This window comes from Stegodyphus dumicola, chromosome 2 (genome assembly GCF_044657685.1).
Source record: "Stegodyphus dumicola isolate Sdum_Otavi_A_Nest chromosome 2, ASM4465768v1".
NCBI classification, from domain to species: Eukaryota; Metazoa; Arthropoda; class Arachnida; order Araneae; family Eresidae; genus Stegodyphus; species Stegodyphus dumicola.
Genome location: NC_140769.1, coordinates 205,946,938 through 205,972,110, shown reverse-complemented (window position 1 = coordinate 205,972,110; position 25,173 = coordinate 205,946,938). Strand labels below are relative to the sequence as shown.

Below are 25,173 nucleotides of genomic sequence, written 5' to 3'. Positions count from 1 at the left end.
GGACCATCATGCAGAAACCATGTATTGTTCATGCATCTTCCATGTGATCTTCCATTCGTGATGCAGATCTTCCATACACCAGAGAAGTGAGGCCTACATCACGGTTGTAATTTCGATCAACTTCTTTAATGGTGACTGTTGTTTTTGCTCTTATTTATAGTTTTCTGCTGTACTAAACATAGTAAAACATGTTTTGCCTCACTGTTTGTGTACTTCCTTTTTTTGGTTTTTATGTCATCACCGTCACACCAGGAAAAGGTTTCCAACTATGCATTGCTAGGTGATCCCATCATCTAGGTGTACTCTATCTTTCCTGAAAGTTTATCACTGCTGTACTGATAAACCCTGTATATTATCAGTCAATAGGAGATGGTGCCCTTTTACATTTTAGTAGCAAATGTGTTGAACTTGTATATGATGGATGCCTTACTTATTGAATTATGTGCATGAGGAACAATTTGAAGACACAAATTTCAACATTTGTCATAATATTTTCATCTCGAGATTAAACACCATAGCATGTTATAACCTTTTGTTGCTCAGTGTTCCACTACATGGAACACCCAAATTGAATCGCTTCTGAAACCGTTAAATTCAATCGTAAATGAATAAAAATGCATGTATAATATACTTCAAACTTCTCTTTTTAGCCCCTTCATGCCGACTGTCACGTATACGTGCCAGCAACGAACACACTTATCTACCGGCCAACACGCAGGCGTGCCAGAGCATCGTTGCGTTTTCTACCGAATGTCAAGTATTTGTTCCAGTACCTTGGAACGTTTTTCAAACTATAATTTCTGCCACAAAATGACACTGTATGCCCATATGGTTTCAGATACATGTACCTTAGACCTTCTACTCGAAATGAGAGAAGCATGATTCACATACATGTGTTTTTGATTATATAAACAAACGGGGAACTAAATGTTTCCGAATGGCGTGATTTATGACGTCTCTTTAAATCGCACTTTATTCGCACGTGGTAGTTGTTTATTGTAAGTAGAAGTTTTATATGCGCTAAAGCGTTGAGTATTTCGGTTTACAGTTCAGTTTTTAGAAAATAATTAGATCTTGTAAGACGTGAATTCTTTGTTTTTACCGTTTCAATGTCGAAGCGTCGAAAATGTTTAACAGAGCATGAAATAGCAGAAATGATGCAAAATATTTCAGATACTGATTCTGAAATTCTGATATTGATTCTCTGTGTGTGTGTGTGTGTGATTATGGCAAAGCCTCGAGGGCTATCTGCCTAAGAGGAGGGATGCCTTCGTGGAGGACTTTCTAATGGAAACTGGCTCGTATACACATTACACATGGGGAAAACCACGAAAACGCCATGCAGCCAGCCCGTTCGCGGGATTCGAACCTCGGACCGAACTACCAGTGTTCAGCGACTTTACCGCTCAGCCGCTGGTGGGCCCTGGTATTGATTCTGAAAGATTAACTGAAAGACATTTTCCAAAACTTTGTTCAGAAGAGACTGATAAGAAAATGAGATGATGGTGCTTCGTTTGTTCACATTCCCGGAAAAATCCTCCAAAACAGCAAATGAGTTATTACGAGTTCAAGGAATGTAACGTAGGACTGTGTGTAGATCCCTGTTTTAAAATTTTTCATACGAAAAGAGAATTTTAAGTAATATATTTAGTTTTCAGATGTATAATGTTAAAAGTCATAAAATGGTGAGTAATTAAAATAAAATGTGTAAAATATGCATTTAAACAAGAAATAAGGTAATTAAAGTATATATATAAAAATATTTATAAAGCATAAGCCGTTTAAATACTCTATAGAGCATTATTAAACAATGCGTTCATACTTCGGAAATTTCATGGATTTAGGCTTAGTAGCAAAAAAGACCCCGGCCCTGGAGAGACGCTCGCGGAAGACACTGCCGGCCTCCGCGATAAGCGTGCGTTTTCGCTACCCGGCTCGAAGGGGTTAAATAGTAGATGGCAGCATATCACAAGGAGACCCAGAATTTTCATTTATGATGTGTTATTAAAATCCACTTATTTTCTAGTAATTTTCTATATTATTAAATGACGAAAAAAAATTCCATATAATTTTGATGGCTGTACTCTATATTATTTGTTATATATTTTTTTACATTTTTCATACAAAAAGTATGCGCAGAATCATTAAATAAAACAGGGTGTTCCATTAGTGGGAACACCGCGCCTTTAGCGATCTCATGCTATTATGCATCAGAACATGTGTCTTAGGAGAAAGCATCTGTTGTATATGTTTTCTATTTACGTTGTTTTGGGGAAATGAATTCAAACAAAGCAGTCTTGAGGGGTGAGGTGTGGTTTGTGCTATGAAAGCCCTAATATGGGCATCTTGAAATTTTTGCGAGTAGTTTTCAGGCAGGAATTTTATCAGTAGCTTCAGTCATCTTTACTTAGGGGAGCTGTGCGAATTATTTTGCTATCGCTTTTTAGTCTCATTCCCGTTTACTTACAATAATAGTGTAGACATTTTTTGTGTATGTATATCTTATAGCTTATTTTTTTATTGTTAATATTAATTGCAGTTAATTTTTATTATTAATTTTCCCTAAATGGCAGGAAAACTTTTTCCGAAGAGGAAAGAGTTTCTTTTTCTCTTTTCTTTCTTTCTTTTTATTTGGAATTCTAAACATATTGTTGCATGGAACAGAAGACGCACAAAACAAGTTTTTTGTTTAAAACCTGCGAAGTTGGTTCGTGCTTCTATCAAAAAGATGTGACATGCTTTGAAAATTTCATGAAGCTATGAAATCGAAAAATTTGTAAATATTTTTGTATACAGGACTAGTGTATATACATACATTTATCTCATTTATCCATATATATTCAAGAATATTGTGTATATCCAGAAAACTATGTATACAGCCATAATACATAGTTTTTTTAATTACTATACATAAGCTTCTACTAATTTCCGTGCTTCACTGCAATGCTCACTTAATCGCACTTTTAAGAGCTCTGGTGGTGCAGTGTTCCACCTCATGGAACACCCACAGAATTGAAATGGTAAATGCAATTTTTACAAAATTTTATCTGTATACTCCTTTAGGCCTAGATAAACTGCATAAACCTTTTCTTGTTGAAATATCGACTTTAAAGTGTAGTGCACCCCAAAGGGATAACAGGAAAAGGTAAAAGCATATAAAGTGTTCCTTCTGATGAAATTACAATCAAGGTCACAGTTTTTTTGGGGGGGCAGAAAACATTGTTAATCTCCATTGCCAAATTTCTTTGCTTTTACCAGTAAAATACTAGATTATGAGAAATTATAGGATGGCTGTGGATTCTTTAAATTCTGAGACAATAGGCCCAAATCTGGTCAATCTAGCTCAGACTATTACTTACTGATTTGTTTCCTTCTAGTACCATTATCAGATTTATTTACCTGATACCTTTAAACATTTTGCATTTAGACACTGCAAAATGTTTAAAGATCTTTATATAGACTTTAAATAGAATGACCCAGAAAGTTGTAACAAAAGATTATCCTTCTTCTTGGAAATGACTGACCACATGTACCAAAGAAACTCACATCGCTTCTTCAAACTGAATGTCAAGCTTTAAGCTCCATTCCCTTCTCTAGAATTAAGATAATAATTCTTCTCTAAGAAAATAGTTTGCCAATGACGAAAATCATAAGAGGAAAGTGGCCAACTCATATAAGCAATTCGATTCAAATTGATATGCTTATACACTGAAAATCTGTTACCAGAATTCCAAATATTGGGTTATAAAGAAAAGTGAGCATATTTGACATAAATATTGCGAGAGAAAACAGCTATTTTTCAATATTTTATATGTCTTTTTTTACAAAAAATTAAGGTAGGAATTTTAAACAAAGCAGGAATTTTAAACATACATATAATCACATGCGAAACAATGAATGCGAAACAATTGAATATAAATAAAGTCTTCAGAAAAAGAGGTTAGAGGATTTATTTCCTTAAATATTCTTTAACAACTATTACCATTTAAACACAAAGTAAAGAATTTTTATGAAACTTTCGATGCTGGAAATGGGAGAATTAGTCTTTTTTACATAGTTCCCATAAAGCAAAAACTCTGAGTAGTAAAGCATTCTTTGTTCTTTAATTAGTTAAATAAAAAAAATGCCTCTATCTTTAGACACAAAATTCCTAGAAATATGCTTATTTTCTCCCCAATTACCATCTGCAAGTTTCTGTTTTACATATCATAGAAATACCGATAATTCCTTAATTTATTCTCAAAGGTCTTGCGAATTAAACATGATTAAAAAAGTGGGCATGGTAAAATAGAGTAAGTCAGTAAATTTGGTCTTGAGTATCTCTTTGAATTTTGCATGCAAAAGTATGGAACTTTTTTATTTTTCACTAATTGAAGCATAGCAAATATTTTAAGACTGAGAATTATACAAGATGTTAGATTTTATTTCTTAATAAACTTTCCTCCCACCCACACTGCTAAAATTATTTTCATAAATTTTCTACATTATATCAGAAATATAAGCATACTTCTATAATCAATATTAAAAATAAATAAATGAAACTTTTAGGCAATTTTTGGATATCTTGTATTTGCATTACTATTGAAGTACTACTAATAGATATATTTATCATCATTAAAAACATGAAATGCTAATCAGCTTTCTACTGAATGAAGCAGAACTTCAAACAATTTGGATGAGGATCCAAGTAATCCTATTGTGAAATAACTTGATTCAATAAAAAATTCACTCTATTTATTGAAAAATTTACCTTTGAAGTTAGTTCCTCTCCACACAAATAACAATGTAATTTATTTCTTAGAAAAGTGAATAATAAACATAGTAGTTTAGTTTCACATGATAAAAACTAATTTAGCTCTTGCAAAACTGTATGTAGATTTAAATTTTTGGAGGTTAACACATTACCTTTTTATTACTATTTAACTTGTATACATTTCTCTTCTCTCTAAAATTTTGCATTGTTGAAACACAATTTTGTCATCAAATTTATTTTCTTCCACTTTTTCCTTTGATTTGGCTTTAAAATAAATGTTGATTTGTTTCATAGTTATGGTGATGAAAGAGGTAAAATTTAGTACTATTATATACAGCAGATGGAATTTCATATTTAAATGACTTGTAACACTGATAAAAATAAATCATTTCATTAGTCTACATTTTGGAAATGCAAAGATCTATAAATAACACACAGTAATTATTTCTTTTTTGCAAGTTTACAATTTATAGATTTAAGAACAGAACAGAGGTCAACAAAAAAATAACATTAACAAAAAAATTCCAGTTTGCTAGTTGGTTATTTTGAATAAAATCAAATTTAAAATATACGTATGAACAAAAATTTACAGTTTTAATATAAAAACTGTATATGAATTTTATTGTAAATGAAATCAAGTCTGTATCATGACTGACAAACATTAATTATTAGCTTGGCTTCCTTAATTATAAAAATTATTTACATAAGAAAAGCAATTGGATGATAAAACAGAAATTGCAATTTGAAAACTTCTGCATATGCAGGAAAGATTAATAAGCCCTTTTTTCAATGATGAATATTTGATTAAAATTAGAATTAAAAAATCAATTTTTCTGCCACACTCAGTAAGGAGGGAAAAGAAAGAAAGTAATTCAGTGGAGTAGAACAGTTGTAAATTATCTTCAGAAAATTTAGTGCATAGGTATGTGAATTAGAAAAACAAACTAATACATCCTGAAAACTTTATTTCAGAGGTTGGAATTTTTACAAACCTCTTTAAGTCTTGTTGAAAAGAAAACATATTATTTAAAAAAGTTCCAATTTTTGCACTAAAAGATTATAGATATAAAATAGTTTGCATGTTGTGATAAATTATATACAGCTAAAGAGCTTGAAAGAATAACTTTTGGAAGAAAAGTAAATGGAGCCTAAAATCTCATTTCAAATTAACTTGTCTGAAGGACATAACATTATGGCTTGATGTATCTGTATAATTTTTAAAGTTATATAACAAATAAAGAAGTACCTAAATACGATCATATGTTTTCTAAACATATTCCTGTAATTTCATACTTAAACAGCTGGAAATGGACAAAAATTACTAAACAAACTAATATGACTTCAGGGCAAACAAAAAGGATACTTTAATTGGGTGAACATGATAAATGAATGTTTCTATAGAAACAATGGGAAGGGGAAAGTATTATCAACTGGAATGTAAAAAAGAAACACACATACAGATCAAAGAAAACATCTGAAGTTTAACCCTAAAGAATAATGATCATATCAATAAATCTTTTTTGACACAATGCCTCAATTCCACCCTCTACTTCCAAAATCAAAGCAAGTATTACTTTCTATATAAATATGCTATATGGGAGGATAACACATTTAAGAAAAGGAACACTAAATTTTCAAGCAGATGAATACATAATTTTTTAACTACTTTTTATGACTCTGGAGTGAAAATGTAAAATAAATTTAATAAATCTTCTCATAACTGAATAAATTATTTTTAATACAAAAGTAAGTGAAATACATTCCATTAAAGTTTAACAAGATATTCATATCTGATAAACAATTCAAATAAGATCTTTTAGCTTTTCGTCTTACATTATAAGAAATCTTAAATACAAAAATAACTTTTACTTTAACAGTAAAAGCATTATTTAACGATCAAGTTCTAACATCGATACGGATATATATATGACAGAATTTAAATTAAAAGCATATTAATGATTTGAATCCTTATCTGCTTTTTGGCTATTTGTAGCAGAGTCTGAAGGTAAATTATCCAAGTTTTTCATACTCTCTATCACAGACTGCATCATTTTAGTATATGAAAGAAGTTCACTAACTATCCCAGACTGGTCACTGCTTATTGAAGAGCCAACATTAGTTTGTGAAGCAGAAGGATGAGAATCTACAGTGTTCTCACCAGATCTGAAACCTGGTGGAGGAGGTATGATAGGTTGTTCTTCAGATAATGCTACAAAATCACTTTGACTTGAAGATGGTTGACTCTCCTGGAAAAATGTTGTACTACCATCCATACTATCATCTTGCTTAGATGGCACATGAACCAGAGATGATGACTCATTAGTCATGCTTACAAGAGTTTTAAGAAATGCTTGACCAACTACACCAGCTGGCAAAGTTCTTTCTGTCTGAGTTACGCTTTCCTCCACAGCACTTCGAACTGGTTCACACTGTTCACTTAAAGTTTTTATGAATGCTAATCCAACAACACTTGCAGGGATTGTCTTATCTTCCTCTTTTTCACATGTTTCCTTTCCTACCGCAGGTTCTTGAATTTCTTCACTTGTTGAACTCTGTTCAAGTAATGATTTTAGAAAAGCCTGACTAACAACTGATGATGGAATTGCTTGTTCAGATCTTAGTTCCTCAGCTTCTGGTTTCTCTGTTATCAGTGCTTTTAAGAAAGTTTGGCCAATAACTGAAGAAGGAATAGGTTTTGAACTAGATGCTGTGCTTTCAGAGATCTGTTCTTGCTCAACGAGAGTTTTTAGAAAAGCTTGACCAATTATTGAAGCGGGTATAGGTTTTTCTTTAACACATTCTTCTTTTTTAGTCTGTTCAAGCAATGTTTTTAGAAATGTTTGACCTACAACAGGAGCTGGAATTGGTGTATCTTTCTTTATGGTACTAGCTGAACTCTGACCTTCACTTGAAATTAAAGTTTTCAGAAAGGCTTGTCCAACAACAGACGCCGGAATCAACGGATCTCTGTCAGATTTTTGAACAGCTTGCTCCTGAATTAAAGATTTAAGAAAAGTCTGTCCAACTACAGCTGCAGGTATGGCTTTGGTTGAATCATTTCCTTCATGAACTTTACCCTGCTCTGTTGTAGTATCAGCAGAAGCTGAAGATTCTGAGCAAGTTTGTACATTTTGATTGTGATCAGCATCTAACAATGATTTTAAAAAGACCTGTCCAACTACTGATGATGGTATAGAGGTTTGTGTTTCGCTTTTTGCAATATTTTCACATTCAACAAGAGTTTTAAGAAATGCCTGACCAACAACTGGAGCAGGAATAATAGGTTCATCACTTGATACATCAGGAGCTGCAGTTTCTCCAAGTAACGTTCTAAGGAATGTCTGACCAATGACAGCAGAAGGTACAGGTTTAGATACATCCTGATTTTCAGAAGATGCACTTTGACTTTCAATCAGAGTCTTAACAAATGCTTGTGCCAAAACTGGTGCAGGAAATGGTTCTGAACTTTCAGAATGTTGTATTGTAGATTGATTTTCCACCAAAGTTTTAAGAAAAGACTGGCCAATAACAGAAGCAGGTATAGTTTTGGAGCCATCACTTTCGCTCTGAACTTCGCTCACTTGACTTTCAATTAATGTTTTCAGAAATGCTTGACCTACTACTGGTGCAGGTATTGTTTTTGTAGTCTGCATACTTTCTGAGATCTGCTGTTCACTTAAAGATTTTAAAAATGACTGTCCTATAACTGAAGCAGGTATACTTTTTTCCAAACTTTTATCGTCAGTGCTAGGCTGAATATTTAGTAAATTTTTTAGAAATGCTTGCCCAACAACAGAAGCAGGTATAGCATCTTTTTTAGGTTTCTCTGGAGATGCTTGTTGAGATGCAGAAGATACAGGTTTCTCAATATCTTTTTCTTCAACACTAGGCTGAATAGTCAATAAACTTTTTAGAAAAGCTTGTCCAACAACAGAAGCAGGTATGGCATCTTTATCAGGCTTCTCTGGTAATGTCTGATAAGATGCTGAAGACGCAGATTTTTCAGTACCTTTTCCCTCAGTACTAGGCTGCATACTTATTAAACTTTTCAGAAACGCTTGTCCAACAACAGCAGCAGGTATAGCATCTTTGTCAGATTTTTCTGGTAATGACTGTTGAGATGTTGAAGGTACTGATTTTTCAACACCTTTTATCTCAGGCTGCATATTTATTAAACTTTTCAGAAATGCTTGTCCAAGAACAGTGGCAGGAATAATATCTTTTTCAGTTTCTTCTGCAGTTGTCTGTTGATGTAATGGGTCTGTCGTAGTTGATGGAATCCCAGGATCAGATGTCTCTGTTTGACTAGAAATTAAATTTTTCAGAAATACTTGACCAATAACAGAAGCAGGTAAAGGTTGTTCTTTAACTGGTGAAGCTTCTTGCACTAAGGTTTTCAAAAATGTCTGCCCAATAACATTTGCAGGTATAGTTTTTGAAGAACTTGGTGCACTTTCTTCTACTTTACTTTGCTGTTCCAGCAAAGTATTTATAAAGGCATGACCAATAACAGATGCAGGAAATGGAGCTTTCTCTGCTGCAGAATCTTCTAGCTGAACTTTATCTGCTAAAGTCTTCAAGAAACTTTGGCCAAGTACTTCAGCTGGTATTACAGAACTATGTTGTGCTTGTGATGTGTTCTCAGATACTCCCTCTGACTTGTCATGTCCAACTTTTTTGGCTTCCTTTCCTTGCATTCTTGGTAAGGATGTTTGCTTTTCTCTTTCTTCCTTTTCTGATTCATTACTTTTCTTTAAACCTTTTGCAAAATTAGACTGAATATCTTGTTCAAATAACTGCCGAGCGTAAGATTTATTGCCTTGTCCAGCACCTGAGGAACTTTCACCAGCAGCAGTTACAGAGCTAGACTGTACTGTGGTACCCTTAGAAGGTTGAGTTTTTGAAGAAGTAGAGGGCTGATTCTCTTTAGAAGAAACCTTCTTACCAGAATCGGGTGTATTAGGATCATGCATATCTTGAGGAGTTTCTCCCACATCTTTTACATTATTCTTAGCTGGAGCCTTTTTAGGTAAGATTTCTTTTGCAACAGGTTTCATAAATAAAGGTTTATCCACCAGATTTTCCTTCATGGAGCTAAGAGATGAAATAGATTTATGTTTCCCTTTTGAAATTTGAGGGGCTCCAAAAGGGCTTTTTAGATTTTCTACTTGCCCCAAAGTTTTATTATTTGGGTGCCTTAAGTTAACTTTTAGAATATTTTCCTTATCCTTGAAAGCACATTTAGTGACCATTTGATGTTTCACTGAATAGAAATCACAATCTGTGTCTGACCCATAAGTAGACATAAGTACCTCAGCAGAAGAATCAGAATTAAAAGACTGCAGAGGTCTACTAGGTCTAGCAAATACATATGTAGGCTTATAAACAACTTGCAAAGGCCTATATACAAAATTTTCAGGCATATTTGCACTATAATCATTTAAACTCAAATTATCACTCTCAATGGAGACCCTAGCATCTTCAGCAAAAGATGGAATGACAGAATTATCTGTATGTTCTGCATTATTAAATTTGATATAACTTGGAAACTCATTTTCAACAGAATCTAAATCAAAATTGGTACGTTTTAAACTGGGAACTTCACAAAACTGTTTACTTCTTAAACATTTCTTCAAATTTTGTAGATACCTTTCTTTTGAAAAGGATATTTTTGAAGTTTTGATAAAGTAAAATGTCAATACATTTGAATAATTTATCACTGATGAGGAAATTTTATTAGAAATCTCTGCACTATTTAAACTTGCGACTTTTGGTTGAGCATTAATTTTGAGGTCTTTAAATTCTGAAAGAATGGCCAATGGTGCCTGTTTCTGCATTTCGGGGGAAAAGCGCATTGTCAACCATTCATATGTATTAGTCCAAAACGGTTCCAGTATATTTCTTACTCTCAAACGCTGTTGATACTTCTTTCTTTTATTGAGTTTTAATGGTGAATCCAAAGGCCACGAATTACGCCTCTTAAACACCTTCCTTCTTCTATAAAAAACTGGGGGAGTCATTGTTCTAGAATAATCTCTAGCCATAACTTTGCATTTAGTAGCTTCCTGATGAGCATGCTCCTTAATTTTTTTACTGTCAGGAACATCTCTTGATGAAACCTTGCCAGATTTAAATCCAATGAAGTATTTTCTGCCTCCATAGATGTTGTACAGTTCTAAGAAATCAACACAGTTCTTATCAGTAGGCTGCCAGTAATTATTTTTCATGCCAATACCAAAAACTTGCACTAATAAGAACCAGAATGGTGAGGCAGGAATTCACACATTGTTGGAGAGGAATTATACCATGCAAATTACTTCTAGCCTTCACACTCCATGCATATTATTGGAAGAACAAAGCTATGTAACGTCAACTTAGAAAAATTCACAGATTTTGAAAATCAAAAAAACAAGAATTTCAGCAAATTTAATACCTGTTTATAAAAGTTAACAACCAAGAATATATAGAACATAATCAAAATCTCTGAATTAAAAATGACTTTTCATGCCATTTGAATTCCTAGGTAGTATAAAACCTAAATTTTAAAAATTCATCTCAATATTTACAAATAATTTATAATGTGCAGATATATTCAGGGGAAAAAAAATCAGTCAACAAAATTTAAAATTTCAGAATTAATAGCAATAAGCAAACGTCAATGGAAGAGAAGTAATATCAACGGAAGAGAATTTTTCCTTCATGTTAATTCCAGTGCACACAAAATACTAACAAATTCATACACTATCAATATTTCACAAAAAATTAATCCATAGAAGAATGATCAACCCTCTCTTACAAAACTGTTTCAGTATTCCACAGTTAAGCTAACTATTGGTAATAAACAACCATTACTAAAATTTTATAAGTATGATAACCCACAAATAACCCCTATGTTATATGATATGCCATACAAAACTGCTATGATTTTTTAATATGAATTAAAGATGCATATCACGAAGTTTCATTACCATCTATTAAATAAATTTAAGCCAGAAATCCAAATCAGATAAAATATAAAAAAGTTAAAAAAAATTTTTACCAAGATAAATTACCTATATATGTTAGATTTACTATATTTTTAGACAAAAACTTTGCCTTTCTATGCACAAACAATGCACACATATCACATAATCATGTTCTGAGTTATTGTTAATCTATATCATGCAACATATGACAGTGTTAGTAACTGGATTAGTCAACAAATAATAACAGATTTAAAATCATCTGCAGTAAACTACAGCATTATTAAATAAAATACTGCATTCCATACAAGATACTGAAATATTATGATACATATTTAGGATAAAATAAAGAATTTAAAATTTTTTCATTTCTCTAAAAAAATACATAATAAAAATTCTAGAAAATAAGCATTTTGGCATTTCTTTCATTTGAAATTAAAATGAAAAAAAAATTTAACATTTATCTGCAAAAAAAAATATTGTGTAGCCTTTTAATAATTTGTACAGCTAAACAAGTATTTCCTTCCTTCATAATTATAACAAAACGAAACACAGCAGTATAAATTATGTAATTATAATAGTGTAAACTACTAGATAATACACTCAAAATGTAAGAAAGAATTGGAGAAAAAAGTATTGGAAAAACTTTCAAGAGGACATTTACAAAATGTAAAAATTTACTGACAACCATTAAAAAAGCAAAATAAAAATTCCTTAACTCTGCTTGAAACAAACTGAATTCTTTGAACTGAAGAAAGACATTTTTTAAATATGCATAAACTATATTTTCATGCATTCACAAATAAAAAAATTAATAAAATTGAACATTATACCACCTGCCAAAATCCAACAAAGAATGTGTATAAAGAACTGAATATTAAATGTTTAATTTAGAGGCATTAAAATATTTGGAGACATATAAAGCAGAAAATGATATGCAATATGAAATGAATGCACTAGTTTTAAGAAAGAAAAACAACAGGATTACAGAAAACTGCACGGCTGGTATCACAGGTACCCAATAAAGGCTTCACTTTATTGGATTATCTAAACCTGGAGATAAGCCAACAAAAAAATTGCAACATAACAAATAAAAAAATCAATACTTCAGTAACTGAAGTTTGTGCTCATAAAAAAGAACATGATATTCATATCACAGGAAGAGTTTATATTGCTCCATTCTAATTCATATTAAGATTCCAGAATGTAAATATTATATGCTTCTAATCTGGTAAAGAGTGAAAATTCATAAAGTATAAATATTAAATTATAAAATTACAATGCAGTTTATATAAAAATTTTCACAGGTTTTGGACATTTTTTTCAACAAATCAGACAAGATGTAAATTCAAAATTTAATGAATTCATAATGTTCTTTTTCAGAATAGTAATTTCTACATTTAATAAGTATCTTTTGAAATAATTTTATATTCTAAAAAGTATCACTTAATAACCTCTTAAAATTTAAGAGCAAGGAAAATTGTTCTTTGACAAAATTATTTGTATGGATTACCGTATGTTCGTAATAGTAGCCAAAAATTTAATGGATGTTCCTAGAAATGAAAATAAAATATTTTCGCTCATTTAAAAATGCAACAAAATCTTAAATTCATTTTTCAAAAACAGAAAATATTTTAATTTTTTTTTCAATTAGAAACATTCTGAAGTTTATTTAAGAAATTAAATTCAGTCACTGAAGGATAAACAAACAAATAAACTAACATAAATGCCTTTAACAAATTATTACATTTTCCCTAATGTGGAGGACAAAAACAAGACAGAAATTGGGATGTTTCAATATATGAATAAAAAATATATTAGCACCTATGTTAACAAAATATTTAATTCATATCATTTGTGCTAATGAAGCTTTAGTAAATACTCAATGAATTTTTTTTTAACTATTAAAAATAAATAGCCTTTATTTCCTTTATTTAACAAATAAAGAAGTGAGAAATCAACACTTGAGCTTGAAGTATATGTAAGCAAATTGTAAGTTATTTATTGTTATTAGACAGAATATCTACTGAGAAATGGCAGCAACTAATTTCTGAATGTTGTTCTATTTATATTTTTATTCATATGATGTACGCTCTAAATGTATATTGATACGAGGCAGTAAGAATGTCTGTTATGTTATGCACGTTTACGAATATGTTATGTGTAAGTTATTAAGTAATGAGTACGATTAATATCTAAATAAATGTTTTTCTTTTACAATCGTTTTATGAGTGATTAATTTAACTACAAAAAGAAGCTAACACAAATCCAAAGTGGTATTATTCTGAAACCTAAGCCTAAAGCTACAAGAATTTGCTACATGTAAATAAGATGACATGTAAAGAATTTGAATTTCAAGATATGTGCACTGATTGATATAATAGATTTATTATAAAATTTTATTTTATTTTTTTATTTTTTTGGCAAAAGACCAATTATTTTTTAATTTATTTAAATTTCAAAATATATTCAGAACGTCAAACTTACAAAATACTCATAACTGTGTTCTACTAAATTGTCTAATTGGAAGTTAATAATATTAGCATATATATACATGTATTTGCATTTTAATACGTATGAAAATGTCTATTTTTGGTAAGGCAAAGAAATGCAATTTATGAATATTGGCTGAAAAATTGGGAGAAGATGTAAATGAGAGTCATAAAATGAGCGATTTGAAAAAGATAATTTTGACTAGCAAAGAGTATGATGAAGAATGTGCCAAAGAATGGTTGACCATTAAAACAAATGAAAGAAAAGAAGAAATTGAAGAATGAAAATGTCAAGATGAAGAATATAGGCGAAAAGAAGAAACTGAAGAATGAAAACTTCAAGATGAAGAACATAGGCAAAAAGAAGAAACTGAAGAATGAAAACGTCAAGAAGAAATTGAAGAATGTAAGCAAAAAGAAGAATATGAGGAGCGGGTATGAAATGGAATTTGAACTGCAAAAATTACGTATTGAAGCAGAAATTAGATCTACAGATTCTGACACCAATCAAAATGCTAGTGTTACGCACATAAATCCAAAGTTACAGCTTTATCGTTTGATGCAAAAATTTAAACCTGACGAGAATGATATCAGTTTATATTTAATCATGTTTGAACGTTTGGCTAAACAAGTTGAAATACCAGAAAATACATGGGTTACTCATTTGCTTGGCTTAGTGTCGTATGATATTGCTCAGTTAATTGCCAGAGAAATGGATGAGATTGCAAACGATTATAAAGAAGTTAAAAGGGTCTTATTAAAACGGTACAAGATGACACCTGAAAAATGCCAGTAATTCATATATTTGAAAAAAGCAAAACTGAATAATTCTGAAGAAATACAGGCTTTAACTGATAAGGGGAGTTCTTGTTGTCTCTTAAGGACTTCAGTTGCTCAGAAACTTAAAGTGAAACCCGAATGTGCTATGAATGAATTGTATAGTTTTCGAAGCCAAAGGGTGCCTGCAGTGACCTCTATAGGAATGATTAAAGCCAATATTGAGGTTGATAATATAAAAGGCCAAGGCATAAATATCCCTTGTTCCTGATGATGCACAGCCAGTTAGTCTAATCATCGGACAGACATGGCTTGATCTCCCTCATATCGCTTATGTCAGAACAGGAAAAAGATTTCACTTTGGATATCGAGAAGATAAACTATTTAGTAACCTCCAAATTGATGAAAAAATAAATCGAGTCTGCCTTAAAGCTCTTGAGGCAAATGAATTAGAGAAAAATACGATCAGTCTTGTCAGTTCTCAAACCGATTTTACAGATAATGGATTAATTATGATAGAAAATCCTTCCGAAAGTATCGGCTGTTTATTAGAAATTAAAAATAGCAAAACTTGTATACCAATGATTAACGCTGGCAATAGAAGTGCTAAGCTCCAAAAAGATTGTGTTACGCATTGGGAGAGCAGAAGTTGAACTATGTTTAAATACTGAAATTTCTGAACCGAGCTCCAACCCAGCAAAAAAGGAACATATTAACAACATAAAAGTTCCTGTAAGTTTAAGCAAAGTTAAAATTGCCTCAGATCTCGACATTGATCACCAGCAAGAGTTACTGCATCTTCTGAATGAATACAGAGATTGCTTTGCACTAAATATTTCAGAACTAGGGTATACAGATCTCATAAAAATGGACATTAAAGAAATTGAAGGTTCAAAGCCAGTATGTATGAAGACTTATAGAACAAATACCTCTAAAAGAGCTGCAATAAAAGAAATAGTTCAAGAATGGAAAGAAAATAGAATTGTAACAGACACATGATCCCCATATGCTAGTCCTGTCATATTAGTAAAGAAAGAGACAAGTGAATACAGATTAGTTGTTGATTACAGGCATCTCAATAGACAAACTATAAAGGATAAATTTTCCCTGCCTAAAATAGATTACTTATTAGAACAATTATGTAGTCTGTTTACAACACTAGATTTAGCACACAGATATTTACAGATTCCATTAACTGAAAGTGCAAAAAATTGAAAACTGCTTTCGTAACACCGGAAGAAAGTGGACAATCTGAAAGAATGATTTTTGGTTTGACTAACACTCCTGCAGAATTTCAACGATTGATTTATTACACATTATCCTCATCATGTAATAAAGACGTGTTGTGCTACCTTAATGAGATACTTGTTCCAGCAAGGATTTGGGAAGAAATGATTCAGAAATTAATTAAAGTATTCAAAGCACTATGTGCAGCCAAGCTAACCTTGAAGTTACCGAAATGTGAATTTTCCAAACAAGAAATAGAATATTTAGGCTTTATCATCAATAAAAAGGGAATAAAGCCAGGATCAAGAAAAGTTGAAGTAATATCAAAAAGTACCTACAAACAATCATGAAGTTCAACGATTTCTTGGTTTAACAAGTTTTATTAGAAGATTTATTCCCAAATTATGCCATTAATAAGCTAGACCACTGGCTCAACTAACTAAGAAAAATCAAACAATCAGATGGAAAGAAATTCAGTGGAATTTTTTTACAGTGCTAAAAAATGAATTAACGAATCAACCAATTTTAGCTTTGTATAACCCTAATGCTCAAACAGAAGTACATACTGATGCATGCTCAGAGGGTATTGCTGGCATGTTACTTCAACTTGGAAATGACGGCAAATGGCATCTGGTCTATTGTGTGAGTAAGAAGACAACAGAAGTTGAAAATAACTATCACTCGAGTAAACTTGAGCTAATGGCAATTGTCTTCACTCTAGATAGACTTCAATAATTCTGACTTGGAATTGAATTTACGGTAGTTACCGGCTGCCAAGCATTGGTTTACATGAATGCAAAGAAATCTAGCAATCCCCAAATTGCTCACTGGAGTATCCTTATTCAAGAATATAATTTTTAAATAGACCACAAACCAGGGATTAAAATATCTCATATTGCTGCAATCAGTAGAGCTCCTGTTATTGATTCATCAGATACCATGCATTCTTTGATAGAAGATAATTTAGAAGTTTGTCCGACCTTAAATTTAGACAAACAAATTCTTATGATACAGCATGCAGATGAAAAGTTAAGAGAATTAATAATGATCTTGAAGAAAGACCACAGTGAAAGAACCAAAGAAGAAAATCAAAATGTGAAGAATTATACTTTGAAAAGGAATAGATTGTTATGTATTGTGGATGATGGAGAAAAGAAGAAATTATAATAAGTCGTACCTAAAAGCATGAGAAAAAGCATAGTTGCAAAGTTTCATGACCTTATGGGGCATTTTGCTGTTGACAGGACTGTCTCAAAAATAAAGAAAGAATTGTACTGGTTTCCTGCTATGAAGAGATATGTTCGTCAACATATATCAACGTATTTCGAATGCCTCATCAACAAAGTCCTAGGTGGAAAAAGGCAGGGCCTTATGCATCCTATTCCACCAGGCCGTAGACCTTTTGCAACAATACATATTGATCATCTTGGACCTTTCATCACAAGTTCTAAAAGAAACAAAGAATTGTTAGTCATCATTGATAATATGACCAGATTCGTTGAATTGTATATTGTGAAAAACACATCTTCGAAAAAAGTACTGAAATCATTGCAGAGTTTCATAGAAGAATTTAGATTACCAGATCATATATTATCAGATCGAGATTCTTGTTTTACTTCAAAAGAATTTCAAAACTTTTGGAAAGAAAAGGGAATTCTTCATACATTAAATTCAACCTCCCACCCCCAAGGAAATGGTACGGTCGAGAGATCAAAGAGAACAATTTTATCAACGATAGTAACATCAATGAAAAGAAATGATCAAAAAAATTGGGACAAAATAATTATTTATTGGGAAAACACCATTTGAAATACTTCATGGATATATACAATGATTTCAAGATGGAGTTTTGAGATTACTTGCTGATGAAGAAGCAGGAGTTTGGAATGAACCGAAAAATTACAAAGAGAATATAGAGAAAAAATTGCTAGAGAGCAAGAAAAAATTAAAACTTATTATGACAACAAGAAATCGGGATCTCTATCATTTGAACAGTGAGAACTAGTAGTAGTTAAAAGAAATTCAAAATCTACAGGAGAACCAAAAAGAACTCAACCGAAGTATCGTGATCCAATGGTTGTGACAGAAGTACTTCTGGGAGGCGGTTATAAAATATCACAACTAGAAGAAGCCTGCGATGGTCGCTTTTATAAATAACTGCTAAATGTAAGTCAACTAAAATCTTGGAAAAACGCAGAAGCAAACGATGCTGATGATGGCAATGACGACAATGGCAATAATGACGAGGACGATGACAAACTTAAAAGGCCCAAGCGAACAGTTCGTAAACCATTGCGCTAGAGGCATTATGTAGGACTTATAGAAGTATTTTTTTTTAATTATATTTCATTTTATTGTTATCCTACTTATTATTATTATATTTTGTTGTTGTTTATTTGTTGTTTTAATGTAAGATTAAAAGATTAAGATTTGGTTCAATTGAGGACAATTGAAAAGTCAGGATGGTCGAATGTAAGCACAATCTTTTAAGTTACTTATTTTTATTATATCTACTGAGAAATGGCAACAGCTGATTTCTGAATGCTGTTCTATTTATACTTTTTATTCGGATGATGTACGCTTGAAATGTATATTGGTATGATGCAGTAAAAACATATGTTATGTATGTTTACAAATACGCTATGTGCAAGTTATTAAGTAACGAGTACGATTAATCTCTAAATAAATGTTTGTTAGTCTTATACAATCATTTTATGAGTCATTAATTTAGCTACAAAAGGAAGCTAACATATACTACATAAAGCAGTTATAATAACCGTAATATCCGACTGCACAACTTGAAAATTACAGGTATTTGATACAATGTTAAAGATATCTTGCAGCAGGCATACTTGAATTTGATTTAGAGCTTAAAGCACCACATTAAATTTCATGAATGTTTTATGCTTACATGAAAGCAGAAGTCATTGAGAAAACAAGATATAGTTTAATTTATTAATACCAATATTGTATTTATCATAGAAAATATTAAACTACATTGAGTACTCAATTTTCTTTCCTTCTCAGTTGAGAAATTCAAAATTTTTATCCAGAATATAAAGAAAAACACTTCTTTCTTTAAAATTTTCATAGATAATTTGAATGCACTCGTATATATATCATTACATCTGTATAGCTCATAAATGTAGATAATGTATTACAACAAACTGACTTATTTTCATGGAATTTACAGGGTTATAACAATTCGCAGGTTTTTCAAAACACCATGTTATAAAAAACATTGAATGTAAACTACACAAAAAAGGTGGGGTATAATTCTATATCTCCCATTCTATTCGGCCGATTGACGAAATTCAAATTGTGTTTTTCATGTCTCGAAAGTGCGACTTAGGATAGATATTAGATTTACATACAACATTGTTCTAACATAGGTATTTTGACATAAAATCTGACTTTTTCTGAAATAACATACCAATTTTTTCCATATTTTAATTCTACCATTCAAATTATGCCTAAATATTAAATTTTGTAAAATTTTGCACGAAACTTATGGAGAAACTGACAAATTTATCTTAGCATATTTTTTTTCATTTTGCACCAAGAATATTCACTTGGAAAACTTCTTAATGTATGGCAACCTACTTTCCTTTCTCTTTCGCTGCGAAAAACCGGAAAAAAGTCACATCATTCCTACCTTTTTACATTGCAAAAAGCAAAAAAGTCACATCGTTCTCCTTACAAATAATTTTAACAAAGTGCCTAAACCACATTTGATGTTATTGCTTTCAACAAACATACCAAATTTCAAAAGGCGGCAATATATAAATTAACGTACGTCTTCGGAAATGTTTAATAACAATTTGTAATTTTTTGAAGGCATGCTTACAAATACATTTACTTTAAGAGGATGGTAAAAATTTGGCAGATTATAATACAAAAATTTTTCCAAAAAAGTTATAAAAATTATTTTAAAAAACTTTAAAAATAAATCATAAAAAATGGGTGAATTTTATTTGGAATGAGCCTAAATTTCGAAATGTGAAAGGAAGAATTAAATAAGTTTAATAAAAAAAAGAGAGATTAATAAATACATACCAAACACGATTAACATCGAGCAGCTAAAATTTTGAGAGCTCATTTTTGAAAAACTATGCATGCGATTTTTACAAACTTAGCAGTTTGGAATAATTTGAATCATAGAACCGAAATATCGAAAAAATTGGCATGTCATTTCAGAAAAAGTCTGATTTTGTGTCAAAATACCTATATTAGAATAATGCTATATATATAAATCTAATATGTATCTAAGTCAAGCTTTCGAGACGTGAAAAACGCAAGTTGAATTTCATCAATCGGCCCGATAGAATGGGAAATATTGGACTGTTTCCCCCCCCCTCCAGAGTGTATAATAATTATTGATACATGAAAATAGCTGAAAAATCTAAAACTTTCCTCATGCAAACAAACATTCTATGTGTATTCTAGCTCCATGACACATGTCCAAGTAGTAGCTGAGCTTGTACCTATCTTTTATTTTATACAATTGATTGAGATCATAGAGTTGTCACATTGACAGCTGAAAACAGGGTTGTCTTAAAACACCTTCAGAAATTACATTTGCATGTTCTATAATGATCTCTTGTGCAAGAATTAGCTTTTTATAATGCTTTCCTCACTACAACTTAACCCTGGAATTACTGCATCAATATATTTTATTTTGAATGCTTTAACTTACCATAAGAAAACTTTCATGAAGACAAACTGAAATATAACATGAAAAATTAAATTAATTTATCTTATAAGAGTCATGAGAAAATTGTAATTTCTTATAACCTACTGCCAGCAGCTACTGGCATGCATATGGCAGCTACTGGGATAGGAAAGTGAGCTAGTTCCGCCTCACATAAGAGCTGATGCAACTCAAGCTCCTTCTATTGATGCAAACATCCAACTGCACTTGAATGATACATAATTTCAAAAGAACAAAATGTTCCATTCATTGCTTATTAAATAAAACGATACCAGATATTGTTAACGCATAAAGTTTTAGGGAATTAGCCTAGTCCCTATAGTCTAGTACCAGCAGGGCATGGGACTAATGAGAGAGCAAGAGTTTCGTAGAATCCGAAGTAGGCACCCCAACAACACATTGCTGCACAAAATTACACACAACTATGAAAACCTTGACATAAAATTATGTATTTAACATTTTTTAGCTTTAAGAGTTAAAGAAAATATATTACGCAGCAAGAAATAATTGCAATGCAGCAAAAGAAAAGGGCAACATATTATATGCCTGCAAGAAAGTACCTGTGCCGTTTTTGGACAAAAGTTTGATGATATTTAACTGCCTCTCATAATTGTTATTATTTATTATAATAGCTTCATCACATAAGCAATGGAAGAATAAAATAGCTACTGCAAAAGCACTTAATAGCATGAAACAATTTCTCAATAGAATTTAGTCCTTCAATGAGCATCACTTTCTTAATCCTTCCCTATTTCTCTTTTCCTCATCCTCTAGTTCTTTTTCTCCCACTGAAAGAACAATTTTATTACCGTTGGTAAGGTGCATCATTCATATTTTTCCTCATAAACTTGTCAACATCACAGTCTATACTTTTTTAGAAACAGAAACCCTCTTAATTAAATCTACTAATCTAGAATTTCTATCTCTTTTTTATTCTTCAGAGACCCATTTTCCGAATATATTCAAAAGTCTAGCTTCAGAGGTATTAAACATATAGAAATCAATTACTCAAAGCCGAAGAAATAATTAATACCACTTTTCAAGAAATGAATCATCCATATTAATCAACTCAAACAGTGGACATAAAACTATGAAAATTACGAAGTTAGATTTATTTACTAATTTATTTTTTAATGATGAATTTAATGTCCAGTTGCCGAGTATATTTGCAAAGTTCTACTGCATAAAAGAAAACATGACAGATAAATTTGTAGGACTGTTATTAAGCATTTTGGGATGGTGAAAAACAATAATCTATAGTCAACATTACATTACTGGAAGATAGAAAATCTGTACACAATATTACAAATCCATAATCTAATCTTTATCACTATAATAAAACAAAATGTCACATTTTACTGTGTTATCTCAAACATTTAAATTACAATTCATCATGCGCAAAAAAATTAATACATGATATTCAAAACACTTTTTAGCCCAAAGGGGCAATTTGGCTAGAAGGGCTAATTTCAGCTAATTTCATTCATTTCTGGCTAATTTCATTTTGGCATTTTGCATCGATTCACTATAAATGGTGAATCACTTTTTAAATTGTTGCCACCAAATATTAGAGCCCCATATTATATTTAAAGAAATTAAAGAATTTGCATAAATGTATGTATGTTTCTTGCATTGTGATAAAACAATGGTACCTACAGCCATAAAATTTTGAATAACATACGTCTCCACCGAATATGGCCAACTAGAAGCTCAAATTTAGAATTTGTTTTATTATCTATTTCATATTTTGTAAAACATGAGTTTTTGATTAAGAAACTCTATGATTTCAAAATGAGCAATGGCAACACTAAACCAGGGGGGGGGACATTTTTATCTCCAGTGCACAAGACTGTGCATCGGGAATTCTAAAAGATGTGCTCTTCTAAATATTTTGTGATATTTGTATTGAATTGAATTTTATAGTTTAAGTGTGAAGAATATGATATTTAATAAATAAAGGTAATACACAAAATGTTAAAAAATGCCGCTTTGGGTGTAATACAAGATATGAAAGATTTCAGATTGCCCCCACCTTTTTTTTTTCTTTCTAATATAGTTAATATACTAAAATTACATGACAATCATTTCAAGATTAAGTGGTAGAAATAGAGATAAAAGTTTTCCATAGATACAAAGTTGAAACATGCACATTGTACTAGGCTATTAATTTTTTACGAAATAACAATGATAATCAAGGTCGTATTCTTCTGTATTAAGCAAAATATATGAACACAAATATCATTAAAGTTTGTGTTACGAAGATTACTAATACTCATGTTTCACGCACCCATAATTAATTCACATCGCATTTAAAAAATTATATGATGCATGGTTACAATCTTAGAAATCTGGAAACAACAAAATCAATGCTGAAGTCTCACCCAGCACATGTCTCTTAGCCCCTTCCCTAGAAGTTATTCACAGCAGACAAGAATATTTTTTATTCATACTGCCTATGTAAATTGTGAGTATTCACACTTTTGTATACACAAATAAGAACTACATGACCCTTCGAGTTTAGCATACAAATTAAAAGGCTACACATATTCAAAGATTGCAAGCACAGCATAATAATAAAAGAGTTACCTTTTTTTTCCACATGGGTTTCTGTTTGAGACTTATCTTCCAGTGAAGAGATTTCCATTTCAGCTGTAGCTTCACTGGATAGAGTAGCAACAGTAGGCTCAGATCTGTCTTCTTCATGAAAACTAGTATCTGATAGCTGCCCATTGACCATATTTTGAGTGAAAGATTCAGCTAAAGCGGTTGGAACTGTTTGTACAAGTGTTTCTGGACCTTCATCATAACCTAAAATAATTCCCAGAATTTTATGTTTTGATAAAAGAGATTTCATATGATGCAAAATGTGTGATTAAATATGTAAAGAAAATTTTTTTCATGCACATATGCACGTTTTCCTCACTATTTAATATAGCTTTCATATGAAACTGTCATAAATCAAATTGGAATAACATATACATCTACATCCTTATTGGAATAACATACACATCCTTAACTTGTGAAGGAAAAATAGTTGGTTGTAATGAAAGTTTTCTGCCAAGAAAAGTTCTTAATAAAGTTAGGGAAAAAACACCTTTAGTGTGGATAGTAATCACCATCCAAATCTATGATTTTCTGCCAACGTTTTGGTAGTTTTTCAAAGCCTTCAACCCAAAAATTTGGTGGCCGTGAAACTAAAAACAGATCAACCTCATTTTGGACTCCTGTACAGAATGAAAGATAACACCAGCAAGATGTAACTACAGGTGTGAAAAAAGGTAGAAGTTCGAAGGAGCAACGTTGGAGCTGCATAGTGGGTGTGGTAAAAGATCCCATTCAAGTCCATACAGAGTTCCGCCAGTGAATGCAGACACATGTGATCTTGCATTATCTTGATGGAACATTACCTTTTATGCCGGAACTCATATCGATGTTTTTCTTTGAAAGCAGCATCAACATGGACTAGCATCTTGCTGTATACCTTACTGACGAGAATTTTAGCTTTTCCCAAATACTCTTTGTGAATAATACCATGGCAATCCCACCAGATACAAAGCATGATTTTTTTGTCAGTCAAACTTTGCTCTGTGATGCTGCAGGCGGGCTCACCGGGCACAGACCAACCCCTTTTTCGGTCTGTGTTGTTAAAATAAATCCCCTCTTCATCACAAGGGACTATCTGGTCCATAATTTTGTTCTTGCCCTGATAATTGGGTAGATTAGTGCAGGCCCGATCTGTCCTTATCTGTCCATATCTGTCCTTATCTGTCCAAGCAGATAAGGCCACATCTGTCCTTATCTGCTTGAATCAGTTCATGCAGCACTTATTCATTGAACTTATACATCAAGTTTATGCGATGTATAGTGAGACTAATGGGCATGGCACTAACGTCTAACTCCTTAGCAAGCTCTCGGATAGTTGCATACTGATCTTCTTCCACAAGTTTGAACAGGTGGGTCTCATCAACATCAGTAAGCCAGCCAGAGCACTCTGCTTTTTGAATGTCATAGTCCTTGTTTTTAAACTTTCAGTACCAAACCTTCACAGTATCATATGATACAATTTCAGTACCTAAAGCTGCACACACAATTTGGTGAAATTCTGTAGCTGACTTTTTGAAACAAACCTGGAAATAAATGGTTCTAATCTGGTAGCATGATAGTTCCATTTCAGACATCTTGTACTTAATGATATTTTTTAAAATTTCACAGCACAGTATGCTAAAGCAAGTCTCTTTCTTTCAAATGCCA

At 31.7% G+C, this 25,173-nt stretch overlaps 1 protein-coding gene across 1 annotated transcript in view; it reads right to left on the bottom strand.

Annotated features, from left to right (window-relative positions):
- Positions 1–25,173, bottom strand: part of LOC118199574 (uncharacterized) — a 317,346-nt gene that overhangs the window by 44,420 nt on the left and 247,753 nt on the right. The window contains exons 35-36 of the mRNA XM_085810256.1: positions 23,509–23,730; positions 6,709–10,928 (exon numbers count right to left, since the gene is read on the bottom strand). Coding sequence (XP_085666382.1) covers positions 6,709–10,928; positions 23,509–23,730 — 4,442 coding nt within the window. The remainder of the gene's footprint in view (positions 1–6,708; positions 10,929–23,508; positions 23,731–25,173) is intronic.